Source organism: Durio zibethinus, chromosome 20, assembly GCF_047325235.1.
Source record: "Durio zibethinus cultivar Kanyao isolate XHJ-2024 chromosome 20, ASM4732523v1, whole genome shotgun sequence".
Lineage (NCBI taxonomy): Eukaryota > Viridiplantae > Streptophyta > Magnoliopsida > Malvales > Malvaceae > Durio > Durio zibethinus.
The window spans coordinates 8,656,064-8,680,150 of record NC_143181.1 but is presented as its reverse complement, the minus strand read 5'-3'; the positions used below and the strand labels follow the sequence as shown (position 1 = coordinate 8,680,150).

Here is a 24,087-nt window from a genome sequence, read left to right as displayed (position 1 = left end):
CTTGAGTGATCGATCCTTTATATGGGGGATTGATCTTTTTTCTGGATAGCATTCTATGTAAAAAATAGATCAATCTTTTCAAGAAAGCAATCAATCCCATACCTAGGTGATCGATCCCCTGTATGGGGGGATCGATCCCTTTTGTGCATTTTCGAACCTAGATTACATTCTATAAAAAAAAAAGATCGATCACTTTAAGAGAATGATCGATCGGGTAAGCTTAAAAACTCCAACCAATCGATTTATATAAGGAGGGGATCGATTGGTTCTTACCAAAATTTTACGAATTTAGCTTCTGGAAGAAAAATGAATCGATCCCTTTGGCTAGGAAATCGATCCCTTTGGCTAGGGAGAGGATCGATCCTTCCCTTAGGGGATCGATCCCTTCTATCCAAAATATGTCTTGACCCATTTTATTTTCAGAACTTGCTTTATTTTAGTTCCTAAATAAATTTTGACAAGATAGAAGATTGAAAAAATGTTCAATTTAAGATTAGAAAAGTTTGATTCAAGTTAGGCAAATTTTTGTTTTATTAAATCAAGACTTTATTTTAGTTCCTAAATGAATTTTGACAAGATAAAAGGTTGAAAAAATGTTCAATTTAAGATTAAAAGAGTTTGATTTAAGTTAGACAAATTTTTGTTTTATCAAATCAAGACTTTTAATCAATTCAAAGCCAATAGTTAAGTTTACAAATCACTTTACCCTATTGATAAAAAAATTTCTTATATTTTGGATGAGAATTAGTGATTTAATCACTTTTGATAATTCAAGATTACTGTAAATAGGATTAACAAATGTTAAATCCAAAGTTTAATTTAGTTGATTCATGTTACCATTTAAAAAAAAAGTATTTAGCAAATTTGAAATTAAAATTTTAACACCTATAACCCATTTTCTTATTCTCAAGCTACGACCTTTTAATTAAAAAAAAATATTTACCTGTTTTAATTACTATATATAAATTATCATAATTTTTAAAATAATCATTTTATTCAAAAATACTATTTTAATATATATCTCTTAAAAGTTTCGTCAAATGATGTTAATGGGTGTTTAATTCAAAAATATAATCAATACTCTTTTATCTCAAAAGTTAAATGGACAATTAAACAAGATAAGATTTTAAGCAAGATGCAATACAATTGGTACATGAATATTTTGTTGTATTTATGTATGTTTTTCCGGAAAAAAATGAAAATGCCAATAAAAATCAAGATTAACAAACAAAATATTAAAAAAAAAAGAAAAAAAAGAAAAAGGATGGATATAATATTAAAGGACCACAAGAGAGACAGTGTCCTGCACACTTCCTTCTCTTACCACCTTCACAAATTCTAACTGGAACTTGTTTTTTTTTTTCACACTTTTTCCATTGTTCGTACCATTTCTTCAATTCTTTCACATTTTCATCAGAAAAAGGAAAAAAAAAAAAAGAATAAATGCCTCTGCTCCTTTCCTCCTCTCCACCAATCCATTCCTTTCCCGCCACTCCAAAACTCCACTTCCGTTCAAAGCCTCCACCACCACGCACCATTGCACGCGCCACCCCGAGGCTCGAAGTTGATTCTTTCACGGAGAAATCAGGTTACCTTTTCGACCTCAGTGCCTTGGAGGCTGAGTCGTTAATCGATTACAGCCCGTCGAGAATCGCCGCTATTTATAGAAGAAAACCTCTGATTTTGTTGCGTCGGCTTATTCAAATTGGAACTACTTTTGGAAAATGGTTCGGAGTTGGATATATTGATAATCTCATGGAACGATCCGATCAAATGTTCAAGGTTACGACTTTTACTTACTCTTCAACTTTAAAGTAGACTCAAAATTGATGCTGAAATCGAATTTAGTTGACTCCGTTTTCTAACTATAATTATTCCACAAGTGAGTGAAATTATGCATTTTTATTCACAAAAGTTAAAATTCTAATTTTTTTTATTATTCAAAAATATTATTTTCAACCAATGGAACCTTAAAGTTTTTAAGTTTTCATTTAATCTTGATTTTCCTGATCGTCTTTGCAATATACTCTTTTTGCTGAGTTGCAGGTTAGAGCTGCTGAGCTTCGCAACATTCTGGTGGAACTTGGGCCGGTATTTTATTTTCAAAATTGGGTTATTTGTACATTTATTCAATTGAGGAGTGTTTGCCTTGCATATTAAGCTTGGAAAGTTTTAAATTTCTTCGAGTTTCTCTATTAACTGGTTCTTTTTATGATCTAATCGGTCGTCTGTTTGACTGGTACTTATAGACCAGTGGCTACAGGGTTGTTCTGTATCATTAATTAGCTTCGTTCATGGAGACTAATAAAATTTAGAATTTTGTTCTACTCAATAATACTTCATTTTTGTAAATTTGTTTTTCTCAAATATCCAGTTCATCAGTACTTGAACAAGTTTAATGGTATAGCCTATTGAGTAAATTTGTAAAATATTTGTGGAAAAAAATTGCAGAAAAGGTTCACTACGTTTTAGAGAATGGGCATGTGTCTTTATTTTAATTTTCAGCTAATGAAATGACGTCAAGAAAAAAGGAAAAAAGGGGAGTGTCAACAGGAAGTAAAAGCTTTTCTACTTTAATTGTCTACTGAGAATCTTGAAAATCATGATATAGTTTCTTATAAAATGTGATTTAAACTTTACATTCATGTTTTACCCACAGGAGTAGTTTATGCAGCTATTGCATAAATGTGCAGATAAGTGTAGGTTTCTACTTATAACAATAAACAAGTCCCTGTTCGAAATGCTTTCACATCTGATGTTGTAGTTTTATATTTGTTTATTTGTAGAAGAAAAAAAGGTATAAAAGACACTGCTCCTTTAATTCTTTCTAGGCCTGTCTTGAATCTATCTTGGAAAAGTTGTCTGTAAAAATGTTATTTGCTTGCAGAGAATTTTATGGGGCTTTCTGCCATACTGTCTTTTTAATGTGTATTTTCTTTGTACTAGTACAAAAACCATTGCAAACCCTTGTACTTGGATCTAAATTACTAATCACTTTGAATTACCTGTGATTTTGTTTATGTTCTGATTTTAGTTAAATAGTTTTCTTTGTTTCTGCTTTATAGGCCTACATCAAAATTGCTCAAGCTGTTTCATCTCGACCTGTAAGTTTTCATATCATTTAGGCAATAAGTTTCACATGCTACATCAATTTTGTCTTGCTTTCCATTCTTCCTTTAAACTTATGATGCATACTGGTACTACATATGCTTCTTTAGTTTATGATACTTGATTTTAGCCTGAGCCTTCTTGTTATTATATGCTTCCAAACTGTAGGAAAGGGCTTTTCTACTATAATGATTTTATATGATGCTCAGATGCATTCTTAATTATTGATAAACTTCATTCTTTTGGGTTTTTGAATGTCCTGTGAACATTACAGAAACTAAAGTGTTGTTCAGTAGTCATATGCTTTCTAAGGCCAAAAAATAGCTTAAAAACTTTATATTAAGCTGTTTAACTTGATTTTACTAGCAATTTCTATAGTGGGACGATCGGTCTTCCATATTGTCCTAGTGCTTTTTCCTTTATGTTTACAGCTAAGAGATAAGATTTTTTTACTATATATATATATATATATATAATTTAAGTGAAGATTGAAAATGAAAGCAGTAACTTGATTATTGTATCCTTCTTCGCAAACTAAATTTGGTTAATAAAAATTTTATATTCCTGGGCTTGGTGCCTTCAGGGGCAAAATTACAGGGTCTTAGGATTGGCGAGCAGCTGATGTTTCTATTTGGTTAATTCATAACTTGTATTTCAAAGGAATCTTCTTTTCATGAAGTTAAAGAAAACTTTAATACACCAATACAGATATCAAGGCATAAATTTCTAAACAGTGAAATAGAAAAAAGAGGGTTGATTGGATCAATCCGCTTACCGTGTTTACCTGAAAATAGCCTCTGCAATGGTGCAAACAATGGAACCCAGTAGAATGTGATGCACTTGATAAACTTCATCTGAGATCATCATTTGTTGATAACAAGTCACCGAAAACTAAATTCTAATAGCAAAATTTGATATCTGATTATATGGAATTTTATCTTCCATCTCCTCTAATATTTTAAGTATCACTTAGTATGATGATGGTTTTATCATTGTCTGCACCCTTGATTCTGCAAATATTGTCACATTTACTTTCCTCAAACATCTTCTTTTGCTTTAAGTGTGGCCTCTTGTAGAATAAGTAGCAGCTCTTGTAGGGTAAATTGATGGATTGGTAGATTAACATGGGACTGTTTTCTTATAGTAATATGTTTGATCACCATTTTGTACTTTCTAGCTCTGCTTTTTCTTCATCTTCTTGTTTGTGTCACCCTCATTTTAGGTATTTCTAGGCTAGAGCGCTAGGCTAATGAATAAGACTTCCTAAAGCTTGTGACCTTGGCCATTCCAAGCAAAGGTCATTCTACAATCTACGGAAACACCAAACTTCCAGAATCTGTTGTGCCGGTATCTGGCTGAGGCGTTATGCTTGAAAAGTAGACTGCAATTGTTGTAGCTATATTTGTGAGATCTGACTGAGCTAGCACTCATCTATGAACCTTTTCAAGCTTTTCCTGCAACCTTCTGAAGCTAACTGCATGCTTCATCTGGGGCTTTCTTAATGCTCTAACTGCTTTTTGCATCATGTATTATTTATGTGCTGTGTTCATTTTCAATATGAGAACCTTATAAGATACATTTTTTGCAGGATTTGGTACCACCATCATATTTAGATGAACTCTCATTGTTGCAAGACCGAATAACTCCGTTTTCTACTGAAGTTGCTCTTGATACTATAGAGAAAGAACTTGGTTTACAGATAGATGAGCTTTTCTCTGAGATTTCACCAGAGCCAGTTGCTGCAGCATCCCTTGGACAGGTTTGTATCTGGTTATATTCTTATCCTACCTCTTTGTTTTGTAATTTCTTTCTTTCAGAGGGTGTTTTGAAATATATCTTAGAAAACCAAACTCAGTGCTCTCTCTCAAGTAGGTATATCAAGCTAGGCTACGTCGTAGTGGACGGGTTGTTGCTGTCAAAGTGCAAAGGCCTGGAGTCCAAGCTGCAATTTCCTTAGACATATTGATCTTGCGCTTTCTAGCAGGGGTGGTTAAGAAAGCTGGTAAATTTAATACTGATCTTCAGGTAATTTTGGAATATATTACTGGCTGTGTATTGCTCTGCAGTAAGCTGTTGAGTAGATTCTATTTCCTGGCAAATGTGGTTTTGAATTCAGCCTATGTAGTTTACTATGGATTTCTGCTTATTATTCATTAGCTGGTATTAACCAAGAAATCTGTCCTGTATTCAGGCAGTCGTTGATGAGTGGGCATCAAGTCTTTTTCGGGTATGTATTAATTTCTTTCTCCTTAAGTGTGCTTTAACTCTACTGTCTAGTTATTGCACGCAGCTTCTAACCTTCTTTTGCAAAATATCTTTGTAGTTATGGCCTATAATGCGAGGGTTTAGATCTTCCTTTGAATAGGGACCTGTTAAAATCTTAGATCATTAGATGCCTAAGTGTTGTCAATATGTGTTCATTCTTTAAAGCATGAGCTTTCTTCAATGATTGGAATCAAAGCTGTCAAAGTTGTTTGAAAGGGTGGCTCAAACGGTTTTCTTTTATAAATGCAGCTTCAGGAGAGCAACTATACTGCTTGAAATTCCTCTCAACTTATTTACTCATATCCTTAGGAGAGGAAGAAACAAATACAAGGAATATCTATAGTAGTTGTTGGGACCATATATCTCATGAATAAAGTTGTAGGAACCAAGGACTTGATCACTATAGAATTATAAAAGCTTCATCAACTTAAAAGTCAATGGATAAATGGATGTTAAATTTGTGCAATTTTCACCTTCTAAAGACTCCATTTTATTTCATGATTTTCCTTCTCGATGAACCTAAATGATATCATGTAATGGATCTAAAAGCTATGAGAAATATATTAGAACAAATGAAAATTTGTGCTATCCTACATTGGTTATTTTGGGGTTGGTTGTGACCTTTTATTCAAATTGGGCCTTTTCTTCTATTATAATGCTATCAATTGGTTTAAGGTTGGAGGCCTTGTCATGTTATTGGAGCCAACATTTTTCATCGATCCATTTTTGTCGCCATTTCTCTTACTTGTTCGTTGGGCTTCCCTGTGAGGATCGTTTTTAAGTTGTGTTATCATCCCAGAGTTTTAATTTGGGTTTATTGTGACCTTATATCTATGTTCCCCCCCCCCCCCCCCAATCTATTATCAGTTGGTTTAATTTGGATGTTTTGACGAATAAAACTTCAAAGGGTTTTGCAATTTTCTAGTAGTGCCTTTCGGAGTGGTCAAAATATGTTTGCTATTGTCATTCTTCAGAGGTTAGGTTTTTCTTGGTATGATAGAAGAGTGGGAGGATGGAAATGAGATGGTGAAAAGGTGGAAAGAAATAATGTTTTGTATGAGAGAAAAAGGAGAGAAAAGAAAATAGGAAAGATGACCATTTTCCACCCTTATTTACAAAAACAAATCATTCCAAATTGGAAAGATAGGAGGGGAGAAAAAGGGGGAGGTGTGAGTCAAGTGTTGCATATTTACAAGATTGTCTATCGGTGTTTAGATTTTACCTTTTTGTCCTAGCTTATGGAGCATATAAGGCTAAATAATATTAATTTTCATTTCCTTTCCTTTCTTTTTCAACTCTACCAAGCATTGGATGGAAAGAACATTAGTTTTTCACTCTACTTTTTCATCTTTCCTACCAAGCACAACAATGGAAAGAAAACGATATATGTTTTCCATCTTTCCATTTTTCTGTTTATCCTACCAAACAAAGCCTTAATGTAGAACCAAACATAAATATCTTACATTGAAGTCATCTGTATAATAGTTAATTGTATATGAGATAACTTCTCTTCTATTTGAAACTGCTCAGTCAAATATTTGTAGTTCAACTTCTGAAATCTTCTCATAGTGAATGTTAAGAAGTAGCATGAACAAAATATTTGTTACCTCTTTTACTTCGAGGAACATTCTTTTATTTTCGTTCTTTATTGCATTCTTCATATTTTAGGGATTACCATTTTCTCTATAAAATTTACTTATTACTAAACTGTCTTTGTGGTAAACATGCATTTATTTTATCATCATAAAATGTGAATATCTACTCAACTCACCTAAGCTTTTATCCCAAACTAGTTGAGATAACTTTTGCTTCTCTGATGAATATGCTTAGAACTTCATATTGAATACAGGTGAATCACATTGAATGCAGGAGATGGACTATAGGAAAGAAGCAAATAATGGACTCAAGTTTAGGTAAGAGCATCATTAAAGGTACCCCATGACATCAAAATTTTAATGGCTAAATTGTATGACAATTTATCTCCTTGTTCTGCTTTGTTGTCTGCTTTCTTAGTTGACTTTGCTAAACAAGGTTGGATTAGTGTCAATTGAACTTTGATTGGAGTAATTTGTATAATTATATTAGTCACTTGGATATAGTTTATCGGCTTAAGTTACCTTTATATCAATAGAATGCAGACCTATGGTCCTTTTTGTTTAGTCAACTGCTCCCTCTACCTCTTTTTCTATATTTATTTGGGGACTGAAAACCTGAGTCCCTACAAGGACAGAATAGGTCAGGTAAAAATCATTAGCCTGCGAGTAACATAGCTTGTGGTACTTGATCTACATAAGTCATTACTTTTATCCAGCTGGAAGATCCAAATTTGTAAGATGGTGGTTTATATGAATGACCAATTAGTATCTCATCTACCTCAACATGTGGAGCTTAATTCCTAGCTGTGACACTTTCCAGTTTTTTAGTTCTTCTTTGATCCCACCTTCTCCCTCTGCCTCTGTCCCTCATGCTCACACACATACCGGCGTTATAGTTGTATATGGATTTAATAGGTTTTCTAATAAAACATGCCTTGCTTTGGTTCTGACTTCTCAGCAATCTGCAATCATTTTTCACCTCAGCATGTGTGTGTACATTGTCTTGAATCCTTCAGTATGCAATCCAATGGCTTCATACTGCTCCCACCTTGTAAAATTTTTCTTGGAAAACCATATATTTAATGGACTCAGTCATTTCCTCATATGGGTATGCCTAGTTGCATTAATACTTTCTTTCCTCCAGGCATACTTCTCACCTACTGATTTGAAGTTTGTAGTTCACTTGAAGCTGATAGACAACGGGAGATTCTTGTAATATTCTTGAAGAAATTATGTCATAGTTCAAAAAAAAAAAAATTCTACCTAGTTAGTTATTTCTCATGAGTTGTTAGTTCTTTTTACTTTGAAAGTTTGAAGTTCTCAATGTATGTCTTTCATCTTCTTGTCAAGAATGTTACTCTTCAATCTGTTTATTTCTCATTACTTCATATCCATATTTTGCTTACCCTTTATTTTTTTCTTTATTAAGGTGTCTCTAAAGCTCTAATCATTATCCGCTGTTTGCTTAAACAGACGTCTATACAGTGGCATTAAAGATGTTTTTATTCCAAACATGTATTTGGAGCACACAACTCGTAGGGTCCTTGTTATGGAATGGGTGGAGGTATTTTCTATGTAGTTTTTTTTTTTTTTTTTTTTCTCTCTAAAGAGGTAAGAATTACAAACTGATTCTTGAAAGGAGCGCTTTGAATGGTTCCTTTGCTTCATAAACAGTATCTCATTTCCTTGGCATTTGTGAAACAAAAATTATTTGCAATTCCAGTAGACATTGCCATTGTTTTTTTTTTCTTTTTTGCCTTTTTTTCCATTCAACATGAGAGGATTTTCCACTGAATTTTTAGCATTCTACATTTTTTTTGGTTAGTTTTTATGGAGAATTTAGAGCTGGTCTATATTAAGATTTACAACTTGTGACAGATATTTCTTCTAGATCAAATCATTAAGAAATGTCTATTCATTCTTCTCATAACTTATTGAAATGCACAAAAATCTCTTTATTTTTTTTTTTCTGTTTTTGGAATGGCAAAACAAAGATTGCTCATAAGACCACATTGGCTGTGTATGACCCGCATCGATTCCTTCTTCCTCCTATGAGCAACTGCAGCATACTTCAAACTAAATTTCATTGTTTCTGGATTATGAAGTAACATGGTATGCCTCATTAAAAAGGGACCAGAAAAGTCATTCTTTCTTAAAGGTCCTAGTATATTTTTTGTATATGTACTTGATGTTTTGCTGATTTTTAACTTTTATGTTTTTCTAGGGACAAAAGTTGTCTGAAGTGAAGGATCTTTACCTGGTTGAGGTCATTGTCAAAGCTATTATTTTGTTATTTAACAATTAATCTGCATTACCTCTATCATTTGGCTTGGTGGCTTAATGACTGTCTAGATGTCTGTTTCCTGGTGCTGCTTAGGTAGGAGTTTACTGCTCATTCAATCAGCTTTTAGAGAATGGGTTCTATCATGCCGATCCTCACCCAGGAAACCTTTTTCGCACGTATGATGGGAAACTTGCCTATATAGGTATTGCTCTTGAATGTGAATAATTTTGCACGTACTCAAAGGCATTGTACTGTTGATTATTTAGACTTAAATTAAGGTTTCCCTTTTTCGTTTTCTTATTTGTGCTTGACATTGTGTTAACATTTTTCCTTTTTGTTATTATTATTTTAAATTTGCTGATTCTAAATTTAGGCTGGTTTTGTCCTATAATTATCATTTCATTCTCCTTTGTAAATACTTTTCTCTTTGTAAGTCTCCTGATAATGAGTATCTGCCAATAGAAATATATATGGGGAACTGTTGAAGGTTGATGGTTTGTTGTGGTGACTGTTCTCCACCACCATTTAATTATAATTTAAAATTAATTTATTTCATATGTTTTTCATTAAAAGGGTAATCCACAAATTATCTGTCTAATTGATGTTATTAATCCCCTTGCTACGTTTAATTGTCTAAGGTATTAGTTCTTTGCGTTTTTTCTTTTTCTTTTTCTTTGGATTTGCCTCTTGCTTGTAGTTTTTCCCCATTTAGCTAGCAACTGAACAATTATTGTTTATTAATAATAGGTATAAAAGTGAAGAACTAACCTTTAATATCTTTTATGACCAGATTTTGGCATGATGGGTGAATTTAAACAAGAATTCAGAGACGGATTTATTGAAGCTTGTCTCCATCTTGTAAACCGTGATTTTGATGCACTGTCAAAGGACTTTGTCACCCTTGGGTATTACAATTTCCTCCAATAATAATTGAAAAAATTATTTATGATGATGCAATATTTTAAAGGATGGATTAATTGTTAACTTATGGTACTCATCTAAACGAATTTGTTAACTAGCAGGCTTCTTCCACCAACTGCGGAAAAGGAGGCCGTTACAAAAGCTTTAACAGGTTTCCTCTTTACATCTACCTGAGCCTGGGGCTCCCTAGTTTTTTACTATTAGAAGTTGGTTGCCTTCCTGGTAACAATATAATTAACTAATTAGTAATGATTGCCTCTTCTGGATCATCTGTCTTAAGGTGTCTTCCAAAATGCGGTTGCCAAGGGAGTCCGGAATATAAGCTTTGGAGACCTCTTAGGAAATTTGGGAACTACCATGTAAGGAGTTTGTGTTTCAACTTTATAGCTTATGCATTTAAATTATGTTGATGCACTATGCTCCAATGTTTTTCCCTTGGTTTTGGGGTAGTTAGTATATGTCCATAAATGTGTGTAAATCTTTGTTTCTCTGCTCTCTACGATGCTCAAAAGCTCAGAATTTTATTTTTCAAGTCATGTATGGCAAAGAACCATTGTTTGAAGCAAATGGGAATATGTTGAAGCAATGAGTACCAAAACTAGAGATGTCTATAGGATTACGGAAAAGTAAATAGAAAGGAAAGGTACCCACAAAAGACACATATTCTCATAGTGAAGAGAGCTCACTTAGAAGACCATCATTTTAGCATTATAACATGGTCAGTTCTGAATTGAAATAGATGTAATTCAAATTAAATTAAAAATAAGGTGAAATGTTGATTCTTTAATTCAGGAAACATTTAGTTTTAACATAAAAGGATTTGAAGGCACATCTGTAGGTATAATATAGATTGTTAAGCTTTCTTAAAGAATTTTAGCCACCAAAAACTGCCAAATTTCAGTATTAGTTGTGTACTGAAGATCTGAAGACTTTAAAAGAGTTCAGAGCTTGTCCATTTTGCTCATGCCTCGTCTTTTGAACAGCACAGACTTGCATGACAAAAACACCATAAATGCTCATCTCTCATGTTACTCAGAGTTGGGGGTGACTGTTGTATATGGGTGTGTATTTAACATGGGTATGCTCAATTTTTTCCAAGTTTTTCCTTATATTTGGAGAATTGGGCCTCCATACTTCTGTCTATCACATATGTGTCAGACAGGTATCTCAAGGAAAATGAAAAACTGCTGCAACATAGCTTGCCTCTCTTTCATAGTTCTCCCTTGTTATTTCCTGCATCAACAGATAATTATAACAAACTATTTTTAGTGCGGTTTAAAATCTTTGGATAATAGAGCAGAAATAAAGGATTCTCTTTTTCTTTTAATTGGAAAAACAAAGGCTTACTTGGGTAGAGGAAGCAGGAAAGGTAGATGAGGGTGGGCAGATTACTCATTTCAGTAAGTTTGTCTATGAGTAAATGTTATATGATCTTCTTCGGGTGGAACTTAAGTTATTCTTGAAGCTATTCCTAATATTGATGATTTAATTTTTTTGCAGGTACAAGTTCAAATTTCGCATACCTTCATATTTTTCTCTTGTTATTCGTAGGTAATTGTTTTCCTAGGAGATTTGATGTGCCCTCTATACAGTTTCATGCTGTCTGTTCAGAAGTTTAGAATCTTCTGTATAGCCTTTTTTTGTGCCTATTTATTGATATTACTTATCTTTCCCTAGTCTTGCTGTACTGGAGGGAATTGCAATAAGTTCTGACCCAAACTACAAAGTTTTGGGTAGTACATATCCGTGGATTGCTAAAAAAGTATTGACTGACGGTTCACCTCAACTGAAATCTTCTTTGCAAGCTCTTCTCTATAAGGTCCATCTATGCTGATCTTGGTTTTTTTTATTTAAATGTTACCATCCTCTATTTTGTAATTTTACATCATGGACATAGCATGTACAATTTCTGATTATTAGCTTATAATCTGTCAGGATGGTGTTTTCAGAATTGATCGTTTGGAATCTCTATTGACAGAGGTGAGATTTTCTATCTTTTCTTGCTTATTCCCCACACATCCCCTTTCTTTCTTCTTTCTCTCTTTACCACACAGGTTACAAAATATGGCCTCCAGTTGTATATGCAGAAAAAACCTGACGCATTTCCAGTTTATCTTTGGGCCAGTTGTTTTTTCTTTTTTTCTTTTTGTCTTTTTTTTCTTATTCCTACAAAACAACTGCTATTGAGTTCTGAGCTTTTAGACAGTCCCTGAAAGTTGAAAGAACTACTTGTCATTACCTCTCTAAACATCAGTTGTATATCTGCTGTATCCACACCCTTCATTTAGATCAGGGGCATCTTTCAAACAATTACTCCTTTTCTTCCCGCGCACTAGTCATCTCCTTCGGTGATGGTGAGCAATATCATTGGGCATGTCCTCCTAATAACAATTTCCAATCTATTTCTTTTCATTTTTTTCTTTTATGTATATTCCAGCATCATTCTCAGTTTATTCAAGTCTTTAAATGATTCCTATGGCAGTCCCTTCGTGCTCGAACTGAGAAGGCCTTGGTTAAGACGCAAAGAGAAGCAAATTCCAGGGTGGTTTTTAAGGAAATCCTTTCTTTCACCTTAACAGAAAAGGTGTCAGGACGTTTCATCTCTATCTTTATGTATATTTTTTAATGACCCTAGTGAAATTTATATTTTTCCTTTTCTTCGGCAGGGCACCCTTGTCAGGGAAATACTTATTGAAGAGCTTGCTAAGGTATGGTTTGGGGCCTATGTCTCATACATGCACCTATAAATTACTAATAGAAGAGGTAGTTGAAAATGAGATGCCAAGTACATTAAGGGTGTGTTTAGATGAGGTATTTGGAGAAGGGATTTCATTTCAATTAAAGTTTTCAAAAGTTCAAAAACAAATTTACTTATTTGAGTAAAAATAAGATAGAATTTCAAGAGGGAATTTGAGGTCCTCTTGAAATTCCACCTAAATAGGTGATTTTTTAAAATTTTTCTAAATCATTTCACTTTTGTGCACATGACCCACCATACAATACAATACTCAAAAAAATAAATATTATTTTATTTAACTTTAATATATATTTTTAGTTTTTTATACTATTAATAGTATCTATATATTTTTATAAATCTAATGATACCGATATTGCATATTTTATTTTGCATGTATATTTTTTTATCTTTAATATCATTATTGTTTTTTTTATAATTTATTTTATCTCATCAAATTCTAATTGACTAATTTTTTTCAAAAATATTTATCCAAACAAAATAATTACAAATGATAGTATTTTGAAATGATGCATTTTAAAATGTCTTAATTTTGAATTTATTCAAAACTTTAAAAGTTTTCATCCAAATGCAGCTTTGCTTGGTATGGTGGATAAAATGATGGAAAATTGAAAGAGGAAAAAAAATGGAAAGATAGAAATTTTTTTTTTTTTTTGTTTCATTGGTGTGTTTGGTTAGAAAGATGAAAAAGTTGAGAGAAAATATAATTTTCTTTTCATCCATTGCTTTGTAGAGTTAAAAAATAAAAAGAAAGAAAATGAAAATTATATGATTTTACCATTATAATTTTTTTTAAATTAAGATAAAAAGAAAAAAATCTAAACATAATGGATAATCTTGTAAATATGCAATAGTTATTCACACCTCTCATTTTCTATATTTTCTTTCTAATTTGGAATTATTTGTATCTGTGAATTAGTGTCAAAAATGGTAATCTTCTAGACTTGTTAATTAGGCAAGTTGGATTTGGATCGGGTCAATTCAGTTCGAGTCATTTTGGGTTATAAAAAAATCGAGTCAATTTTCGATTAGGTCATTTTGGTTTTAGGTTGTTTTAGGTTTTGAGTCATTTTGGATTTGGATCATTACTGGCTTGGACCAATTCGAGTTTCGGTTATTTTGAGTTTGGCAGTTAGGTTATTTCAATTGGGTCATTTTGGATTTAATTTATTAATTTTTAAAATCAAATTAGATTAAATTTAAACAGATTATTTGATTTTTTATTATAATTTTGTTGAAAGATAAAAAGCAAAAAATAATATTTTAAAAATAAATATAAATAACATAGTTTGTATACTTTAAATGAAAGTTAATTTTTATACAAATGAAAAAGTGTGATTTATTAAACTTGATAAATTTAAATACAACACAATGACATAACACAAAATAATGTGAGAAAAATCGTATGAGCTTTAGTAATTATGTTTCGTATTTATCTATGTCGATATAAACTTTGACACATGTAAGACAATATTTTTAATTAAATTGTGCCATACTTATAAGATAGGTGAAATATGTTTATCACGATTAATAATATTTTTATATTTATTTTAATCTAATATAAATATGTAAAGATTGTTTTAAATTTTTAATTATGAGACACAATTATATATTTAATATAATTATATAAAAATTATTTTAAATATTTAATTATGATGCATATTTAAAATGTAATTATTTTTTATATTAATAATATAATTATAATATAAATAATCATTTTAATATAATTTTAGCTCATTATTTAATAGGTTATTATTTTAGATTTTAATATAGTTATAGGTCATGTTTGGTACACAATATTATGATAAGATAAGATAAGATAATATTATAAATAGGATTAGATTATATAATATCATCTTATTTTGTTTTGATATATGCAAAGATTAAATTAAGATAATTTATTTATTTATCAAAATTATCTTTCCTTAAAGTTTATATAATTTAAATTATTATATAATTTTTAAGGGTATAATTGGACATATAAGTTTAATCTTATGGATTAAAAATAATTTTCTTCATTTGGGGAGAATTGAATAATCTTATGTTAAGAGGATATTAATCTTCCTTGTAATCCCTATCCCTTTTTTTATATACAAATCAAATATGATATAGGATAATTATGATTCTATCCTATTAATAATCTTATACATCAAATATGATCATAGCTTATTATATAATTTATTCTAAATTATATAATTAAAAATTAATAATATAATTATAACATAAACATAATGTGCAAAAACAAATCAATAACTTGTTTTATACTTTATTTTAAATTATACGATAGTTGATACTTATGTATAATTATAAGAGATTATATAATTTATTCTTAATAATACATTGATATGTATACCCATAATAATTAAAAATATATAATTTATTTTAAATCATATTATAAATTATAAGAAATTTTATAAGTAACATAACATGTATAATTTATATTTATTATTTTTATTAATGTTTTTTAAATAAAATTACCCTTAATTCAATTTCAGATTATTTCAGATTAATGTTTTGGATCATTTTAAATTTGGATCAATTCAGGTTCAGGTTGATTTAGGTTCGGGTTGTTTTTACTTTCGAGTTGTGCGGGTTTAGATTGTTGACTTTTTATGATCAAATTTGGTTGGATCAGTTCTGGTTTGAGTGAATTGGGCAGGTTTTGAGTTTGGGTCAAAATTGAGAGGTCTAAAGCTTACCTACTTTCTTTCCTCGCACTTTTCTTTCCTACCAAGTGTACTCAAAATTTTTTTTTCACTTTTCCAGCCACTTCTTATCCATCTTTTCACTCTTTCACTCTACCAAGCAAACCCTGAATAAAGGTGATCTGCCTAAATATTTCTCGAAAGTTCTATCCAACTGTCTGCACTAAAACCTTATGAACTATATAATCCACAATCATGATCGACATCTAGTAGCCATACTAGTGTCATGAATTTCCTTGATAATATCAACCGACTGTCATGCTTGCATTTGGTCTAAAGTTGCTTTCTGAAAATTGGTACAGGGTTTGGATGCACTTGGTTTGGCAACTCTTGATTCATTGACTTCTGCAGCTACAACACGCATACCCTTTACTGGTTCCTTCTCATTCTCTTTGATGACCAAGGAAGACATGATCAACTTAAGAACATTGCGTCGCCTCATGTTTTTGTTGGCTGGTCTTGAAAGCAATGAAAAGCCCTTTAAGGTGAGTGTCTAAGCACATGGCATTTCATGTTAGAATATTTTGAACTGTTGACAAATGACGGAATAAATGAAGGAAGAGGGCAAGTTTACTTGTCTTTGATGCAAGTAACTTGTATTTGATTAAATGAACATGTCATGGCCTCGTAACTATTCTATATTAAAGGGTGGTGGAGCAACATGAGAAGACAATTAAAGGATGCTTGAGATATGGAATTTTTTGTGAAATTCTTAGGTCATATTTAAAATGTGTTCAACAAATGAATAAGCTTGCAAGGCTGACAACATTATAAAATGCTGAACTCAGATAAGTAAATAAAATCTCATATGGAAAATCATATTGCATCATTATGGTCTATTGAAAACAGTATAAAGTAAAAATATGATTCTTGTATACTTTCATTCTGTCTTGTATGGTTCTCTTTCTCTTGACATGGATATCGCCTCTACACCATTTTAACTCTGCATACTGCTGTCAGAATCCAGCTCTGAATCCCAACTTCTAGCTATTCCTTTTTTAAAGATTGCTGTTAAATCAAGAACACATGGAATCTTAAACCCCAGTTCTACTTTCTATTAGCACCACAAGTCATAGAACCCCAATTGTCTCCTAACTTGTACAACTGCAATAGGTTGAAAAAGATTACTTGATGCATCCCAATTCACACATTGTTCTATTTTGAAGGATCGCTTAAGAGATTTGTTACTGTGGAAAAACTAAGAAATAGAACTGTGTGGCAAACTAAGAGTAAAACTAAATGTATATTGCAAAACTGCTCATAAAGAATTATACCATCTCCTTAGGTTTATATACAACTAACTAGTAGGTAAACTAGGAAACTAAATCTTCCTCAAACTGATCCTATAATAGAAGGATTGTCTATCCTAATTTTTTATCTTTAATTCTAGGAATACAAATACTTAATTCTAGAGATACAAATATAAATATACAGATTACAAGAATACAACCAATTATAAATAAGTGTTTTCCCACACTCCCCCTCAAGCTGGTGAGTAGGTGTTTTTCATTTCCAGCTTGAAAATAATTTCTTGAAATGTTGCACTACTAAGACCTTTAGTTATCACATCTGCAAGTTGACCCTTGGTTTATACATATGGTGTACAAATCAACACACTATCTAGTTTTTCCTTTGTGAAATGCCGGTCTACTTCAGTGTGTTTTATTCTATCATGTTGCACAGGATTGTGTGCAATGCTTATTGCAGATTCGTTATCACAATAGAGTCTTATTGGTCCATCCCGCTTGATCTTCAAGTGTTCTAGGATAATCTTTAATCATGGTAGTTCACAAATTCCTTAAGTCATTGCTCTAAACTCTGCTTAAGCACTTGATCTTCTATAAGTTACTGAACTTACATAATCAGCATCTGTATATGCCTTTAGAACCAGTTCTGAATTTCTTTTGAATAAAATACCTTTCTCAGGATTGGCCTTCAAATAGTGCAATACACGATAGACAGCCTTTTAGTGCACTTCTTTAGGACTATGCATAAATTGACTTATCACATTCACAGCATATGCTGTATCATGTCCAGTATGTGAGAGATAAGTAAGTCTTCCAACTAATCTTTGATACTCTCTATATATAGCAGCATCTTCATTAGCTTTTTCAAGTTTATGATTAGGATCTATAGGGGTATTTGCAGGTTTACATGCGAGCTTTTCAGTTTCCTTTAGAAGATTCAACACATATTTCTGTTGTGAGATGAAAATACTATGTCATGAGTGAGTTTCTTCAATTCCTAGAAAGTACTTCAATTTCTCTAATTCTTTTATCTCAAATTCTTTAGCCAAACATTGTTTTAGAGATTCTCTCTCTTTTTCATCATCTCCAATTACAATTATATAATCAACATACACTAATAGAACTATGATTTTCCCTAAATCAGAGTGCCTGGTAAACAATACGTGATCTCCTTGACTCTGTTTATATCCCATTGCTAGTATCACTTTGGCAAATCTCTCGAACCAAGCCCTATGAGATTGTTTAAGGCCATATAAAGCCTTTTTCAGCTTGCATACTTTGTTTGCTTCTAGATGACCTCCAAATCCCAATGGAACCTTCATATATATTTCTTCTTCCAAATCACCATATAGAAAAGCATTTTTTACATCAAATTATTGAAGCTGCCAATTGTAATTTACAATCAATGATAACAAAATCCTAACTGTATTTATCTTGGCAACTGGAGCAAAAGTTTCCTGATAATCCATTCCAAAGTTTGAGTGTAACCCTTAGCCACCAACCTGGCTTTATACCTTTCAACAATACCATCAACCTTGTATTTTATAGTGAAAACCCATTTACGCCCAACTAGATTTTTTCCTTTAGGCAACTCCACTAGTTCCCATGTCTTATTTTTCTCTAAGGCCTTCATTTCTATTTTCATAGCTTGCCTCCATTTCTCACTAGATAATGCCTCGGATAATGTAGTTAGAACAAAAATAGTGTTTACGCTCATAAGAAAATTTTTGTGGGATAGTGAGAATTTTTTAAATGACACAAAATTAGAGATTGGGAATAGTGAATGCTTAGTACATTCTCTAGTTTTTTTCCTAATGGCAATAGATTGATCATAATCACCAGTTATAGTTGTAGGAGATTCATGCTCATTTTGAGAAACAGAGTCAAAAACTGCAGTTACCTCATTTTTAGAGTTAGGATCAGGTTCTTGGACTTGCACTGGTTCAGGATTTTGAACTTTCTTTCTTGAGTACACCTGTAATTCCTTCATAGAATCAAGAACAATATTATCCTTTGTCACATCTTCTGTGTTTGGAATGGGTTTAGAGTTAAATTTAGTGTTTGACTTGGACTTAGAAAAAACAAGTTTCGACTCAGAAGAATTAATAGGTGAAAATGTTGAAAAGGAGGACAAATCTAGCAAAAGGAAGTCTTTATCCTTATCTTCCATGAATGAAGTCTTCCCCTGAAGATAAGGTTGAGTAAAAAATGGTTTACTTTTCTTTAAAAGTGACATCTACAGACACATAATTTTTTGGTATGAGGATGATAGCACTTATATCCTTTTTGAGTTGATGAATATCCCACAAAAATGCATTTAATTGCTCTAGGATCCAACTCCCCCCTATTGTGACTATGAACATGAACAAATGATGTACAACCAAATATCCTAAGTGTGAAGTTGTTTGTAGTATTAAAGTTGGTATAGAATTGTGAGGGTAGTTCCATAGAAGTTTTAAATCCCAAAACCCTTGAAGGTAACTTATTTATAATATGTGGGGTTATAAGAACAGCTTCTTCCAATAGAATTTGGGTACATTTGCTTGAAAGAGTAAAGCTTAGGTTGTGGCTAGTAAATGACTATATTTCCTCTATATCACTTCATCTTGTTGTGGAGTATTAACACAAAATGACTTATGGATAATTCTTTCTTTTTGGAAATAGGTAGATAAACTCTAGTTGAAATACTCTCTTGTATTATCTAACCTAAATCTCTTGATTTTCACTCTAAATTGATTCTAGATCATGCTTTGGAAGCTTAAAAACACACTATTCATATCTGATTTGGATTTAGGCAAAAGTATCCAAGAGACCCTAGTACAATCATCTACAAAAAAAATAAATCACCTTGCACCAAAAATATTAAAAATTGTAGAGGGACCCCATATATCACTATGAATCAAGTAAAAAAGAGTATAATTTCTTTTATTGCTAACTGGAAAAGACACATCTATGCTTTGCAAATTCACAAACATCACAATAAAAATTTTCGATATTTAATCATTTGAACAAAGATGAAAACACGTTTTTCAAAGTTTCAAAAGAAGGATGTCCAAGATGAAAATGTTAAAGCTAGATTTTGTCTTTATTGGGAGATTTTTCAGAAAGAAATGACAAAAGATAAACTATTCTTGATTTTACTTTTATTGTTTAATGTCTCAAGATAGTATAGTCCATCCTTCTCCTTAGCAAGTCTAATTTTTTTTCTCCGAACTCTAGTCCTGAAATTCACAATAAAAGGGATAAAAAGTCACTTTGCAATTCATGTCTCTAATAAGTTTTTATATATATATATCAAATTAGTAAACAATCTAGGAACATGAGGAACATTTTTAAGAACAAAAGAGGGATGAATTTGAACATCTCCTAATCTTGCCACTGTAGTGAGTGAACCATCTGCAACAACAATTTTCTTATTACCAAGACACAGTATATGTACAAAACTTTTGTAAGGAATGTATCATATGATATATGGGTCTTGAGTCAATGATCTAAGAACTCGTAATCGGCTTAATCAAGAGATTTAATCCATGAGAAGCATAAACTTTTTTAGAACTAGAGACCTTACCCAAAAAAATACCCCAATAGGCTTTTCGAGAGCTTTCAATAGGCGTCTTAGTTTCTCAATCTCTTCTCTATCCAACTCTTTTTGTTCCCAAGACTTTTGTGGTACTTCGGTGATTCTACTGGTTGTCACTTCCTCAAATGGGGTAGGAGTGGCAGATTTTACTATCTCTGGTATGGTTATTTCAGAACTAAAATGAGTCTTGATAGTAAAAGTTTAACTAGAGACGATCCTAGGCAATGAAGGCCAAAGAAGGAAAAATAAAATTGAAAGATTTAACAAGATTTGGCTATGAAGGCTTAAAATAGAATTCAACAATGTAAGGCTGAAAAAATTTTCTTCCCAAGAAGAGCCTAAAGCTCTTATACCATGTGAAAAAACTAAGAAATAAAACTGTGAAAAACTAAAAGCAAAACTGAATGTATATTGAAAAACTACTTATAAAGAATTATACAAGCACCTTAACTTTATATACAATTAACTAGTGGGTAAACTAGAAAATTAAATTTTTCTAAAATTGATCCTATAATTGAAGGATTGTCTATCATAATTTGTCCTTAATTCTAGAGATACAAATACTTAATTGTAGAGAGATAAATATAAATATATAGATTACAAGAAAACAATCAGCTATAAATAAGTATTTTCCTTAAGTTACATTGAGTAAAACCTATTAAAATAGATCATTTTCAAAATTTTAAATACAGTTAAAAATGAAATTAAAAATTTAGAATTGTGACTTTATTTTGGTCGGGAACGCAAGTAGGTTTATACTTCTATGATAATTTTATAGATTTGTTCATGGGCCTAAGTAGGTTCATACTTTAATACATTAAGTTGTGCTATTATTAAGCAATCAGATCTGACATACCACCTGGAAAGTTGATTAGCCAATACTGTGATGAACTGAATGCAATATCTCACGAAACATGAAAGAATTTTGGTATTTCTTGTGCTGCCTATATTTTAGGGATGCTAGTATGGTAAATTTCTCACTTTATAAGCTGACTTCAAATTGTTATGTTTCAGGAAGTGAATGGAGTTAGCAGCCCCAACAATAATCAAAGGGCATACCTAGAGGAATTGTCACTCCTTTCCTATCAGCCTGCATCAGTTTCAGAAATTCTGGCCATTCTTTCTATTATTCCCGAGGTTAGCGTTAAGAGCCGACATGTTTTGTAAGAACTATCCTTACACCAATTAAGTCATTGTTTTCTTTTCTTTAAAACTCTCAACCACTAGTAGCTTGAAAACCATAAGAATCTGCCGCATTAAACTGCATGCTTTCAACCCAAATTTCCAAACAGTAATCATTTTCCTTGGTTGCTGTTCATAGCCATTGTTCATCTCCTTTAAACCATTACCTGCTGTTTGATATCATGCATTTCTACTATAATGATTTTGCTTTTTCTTTGCAATACCTTATTTAGTTTGCTGCTTATGAATTTACTGGAATTAGCTTTCTTATTATGATAAAATGATTTACAACAACAGAACTCTTTAAGTAGATCCAAACAGCCTTGAACTGTAGGAATTATATTTATTTACTTGAGCGTCTTTGCTGCATCTTTTGTTTGCATGGAAATTGTGCACCCTATTTAGCTGTTACTCTAAACACTTGTGGCAGCTGCCGCCAGAATTGCAGCAGCAGTTGCTTCGCTTACCATCTGATCTGGCTGGAAGGTTGATTTCCCGTGCTTCAGCTAGGACTATCCGGAGGATCATTTTATGATGCCAAGGTGGGTTTCAGAACAAGCACAAGTGACATACAAATTATCAATTCACCGGATGGAAACTTGAATCGCTTAAGTGGGTTTTTGAAGCAAGATTTACTTACAAATATCAATTCACCTCTAAAAATTGTTATTCAGAATGGCAGAATTCAGCTGGAATAACGTATATATACCTTTTATTTAATATATCTCTTCCCAATAGACAATTTTTCCCTCACGATCTCAAATTTTCAAAGTTCAAGCTGATTACAATGCCCAGCATAGCATCACAGGAGAAATGTTCCGAGCCTCAAGGTTTTCATGTAAAGATCTAATCTGAAAACAATATATCAATGTACATTTGAACAATGAAAAATTTTGTAAATTACCGGCATTCCAACTACAATCAGTCCTACTTTTGATTTTTGAAAGTTAATGGTATAGTGTTCTTTTTATGTTAACAATGTCAGTATGTCAGTACTCAATGGAAAATTTTAAAAATCCATTTTAAATGGAGGGTGAAATTAATTCCAGTAATGGATTCAAACTTTATTCAGGTGTTATTCAAATGCGCTCACGGTGCAGTTGATCCCAACAAGGCAAATGGAGCCCACGTCACCTTACTGCAGTAAGCTGATGGTATCTCTTTCGGCAGTTTTTCTTCATATTTAGACGCGTGTAAATGCCACTGTGGAAGCCATAATGTAATAGAGGTGTAAAATGTCAAGGGTTAAATATAAAAATAACTCTTCTACTATATATTTTATTATATATATTTTTTATCAATTTGATATTTAAAAAAATAAAATTATCATTTTGATATTCAAACTTTTTTTTTATCAAGCATTTTAGTCTCCAATTTGATAATGTTAATTAATTTTCTTGCTTACGTGACTTTCATATTCAATAAAATCATTATATAATCATAAATATCTAATTATCACAACATCATCTATCTTTTATATTAGTACTTAATAGAAAATTCAACTTTTTTAAAAGTATATTTTTTTAATTCAAAATTATAAAAAGAAAAAAAGAAAACAAATCAAAGAGAAATAAATAAAATTTTTTAAAAGTATATTTTTTTAATTCAAAATTATAAAAAAAAAAAAAAGAAATCAAAGAGAAATAAATAAAATTTTTTAAAATGATAATAACTAAACATTTATGACACATAATATAATTTTATTCGATATTTATATTACGTCAGTTAAAATAATATTAAAATATTAAAATATTTGACAGTAAAAAATTAGAGTATCAAAATGAAAATTTTATTTTTTATATCAAATTGAAAAAAATGTATAAATCAATATTCATTTTACATATTAACCCTATTTTTAAAATCATGAAAATTTATTGTTTTAAGCTTTTCATTGTCATTTTTTTTGTTTTAAGTTGGTAAGATTGTTACAGTCGTCCTGGGTCTAGATCCAATCTGCGCTCCCTTGGTTGTCTTTTCTTCTGCTTCAACTGGCTAAAAGGATTTCTTCCATTGATTTTTTGTAATCTACTTTTTCTCTATTGGAATGTACGAGGAGCTCAATAACATTGGATTTTTTGGGTTAAATTGTACAATTAATCACTATACAAATCAAGTCCATTTATTTTTATAATGGTTAACTTCAATCCCATCATTAACAGAATTAATTTTGATCAAAAGTTTAATTATATAGTAATTGAATTGGAAATAACAATTCATAAAAGTAAACGAACTGGATTTATACAAATTCATAAAATATATTTGAGATTACTATGATAACACTAAATCATGCCCAGGCCAACTGGTGTATTATTCACTAGGCTCAACTTAAATTACCAACTATGAAAAGATATATTGCCCTAAAAAAAGGCTAAGACCCTATGATATAAGTTACTTCCAATACATACCATCTTTTATCACAAAAATCTACTTCAAATCCACGGCCAG

General features: G+C 31.5%; 1 protein-coding gene across 7 annotated transcripts; it reads left to right on the top strand.

Moving 5' to 3' along the window:
* The first annotated feature begins 1,300 nt into the window (after positions 1–1,300).
* Positions 1,301–22,395, top strand: LOC111315749 (Protein kinase superfamily protein). 7 transcript variants are annotated; one of them, XM_022917725.2, is made up of 21 exons: positions 1,301–1,782; positions 2,047–2,091; positions 3,066–3,104; positions 4,697–4,867; positions 4,981–5,133; positions 5,300–5,335; positions 7,243–7,286; positions 8,442–8,532; positions 9,193–9,234; positions 9,346–9,454; positions 10,043–10,157; positions 10,275–10,324; positions 10,454–10,532; positions 11,674–11,724; positions 11,851–11,992; positions 12,109–12,153; positions 12,656–12,757; positions 12,840–12,881; positions 15,936–16,118; positions 21,475–21,597; positions 22,073–22,395. In XM_022917725.2, exons 1-21 carry the CDS (start codon positions 1,444–1,446, stop codon positions 22,175–22,177), a joined length of 2,106 nt encoding a protein of 701 aa, XP_022773460.1. In that variant the 5' UTR covers positions 1,301–1,443; the 3' UTR covers positions 22,178–22,395. The 7 variants fall into 7 exon arrangements, with proteins under 7 accessions (XP_022773460.1, XP_089605729.1, XP_022773459.1 ...); XM_089749603.1 differs by having other exon boundaries at positions 21,475–21,623; XM_022917724.2 differs by having other exon boundaries at positions 10,272–10,324.
* Positions 22,396–24,087: the final 1,692 nt, after the last annotated feature.

Excerpts from the sequence above, each read along its gene's own strand:
- LOC111315749 (XM_022917724.2), top strand. The coding sequence starts at position 1,444 with ATGCCTCTGCTCCTTTCCTCCTCTCCACCAATCCATTCCTTTCCCGCC. Across the intron at positions 9,235-9,345 it reads AGGATCTTTACCTGGTTGAG|GTAGGAGTTTACTGCTCATT; the intron begins GTCATTGTCAAA and ends GGTGCTGCTTAG. Across the intron at positions 10,533-11,673 it reads GGAAATTTGGGAACTACCAT|GTACAAGTTCAAATTTCGCA; the intron begins GTAAGGAGTTTG and ends ATTTTTTTGCAG.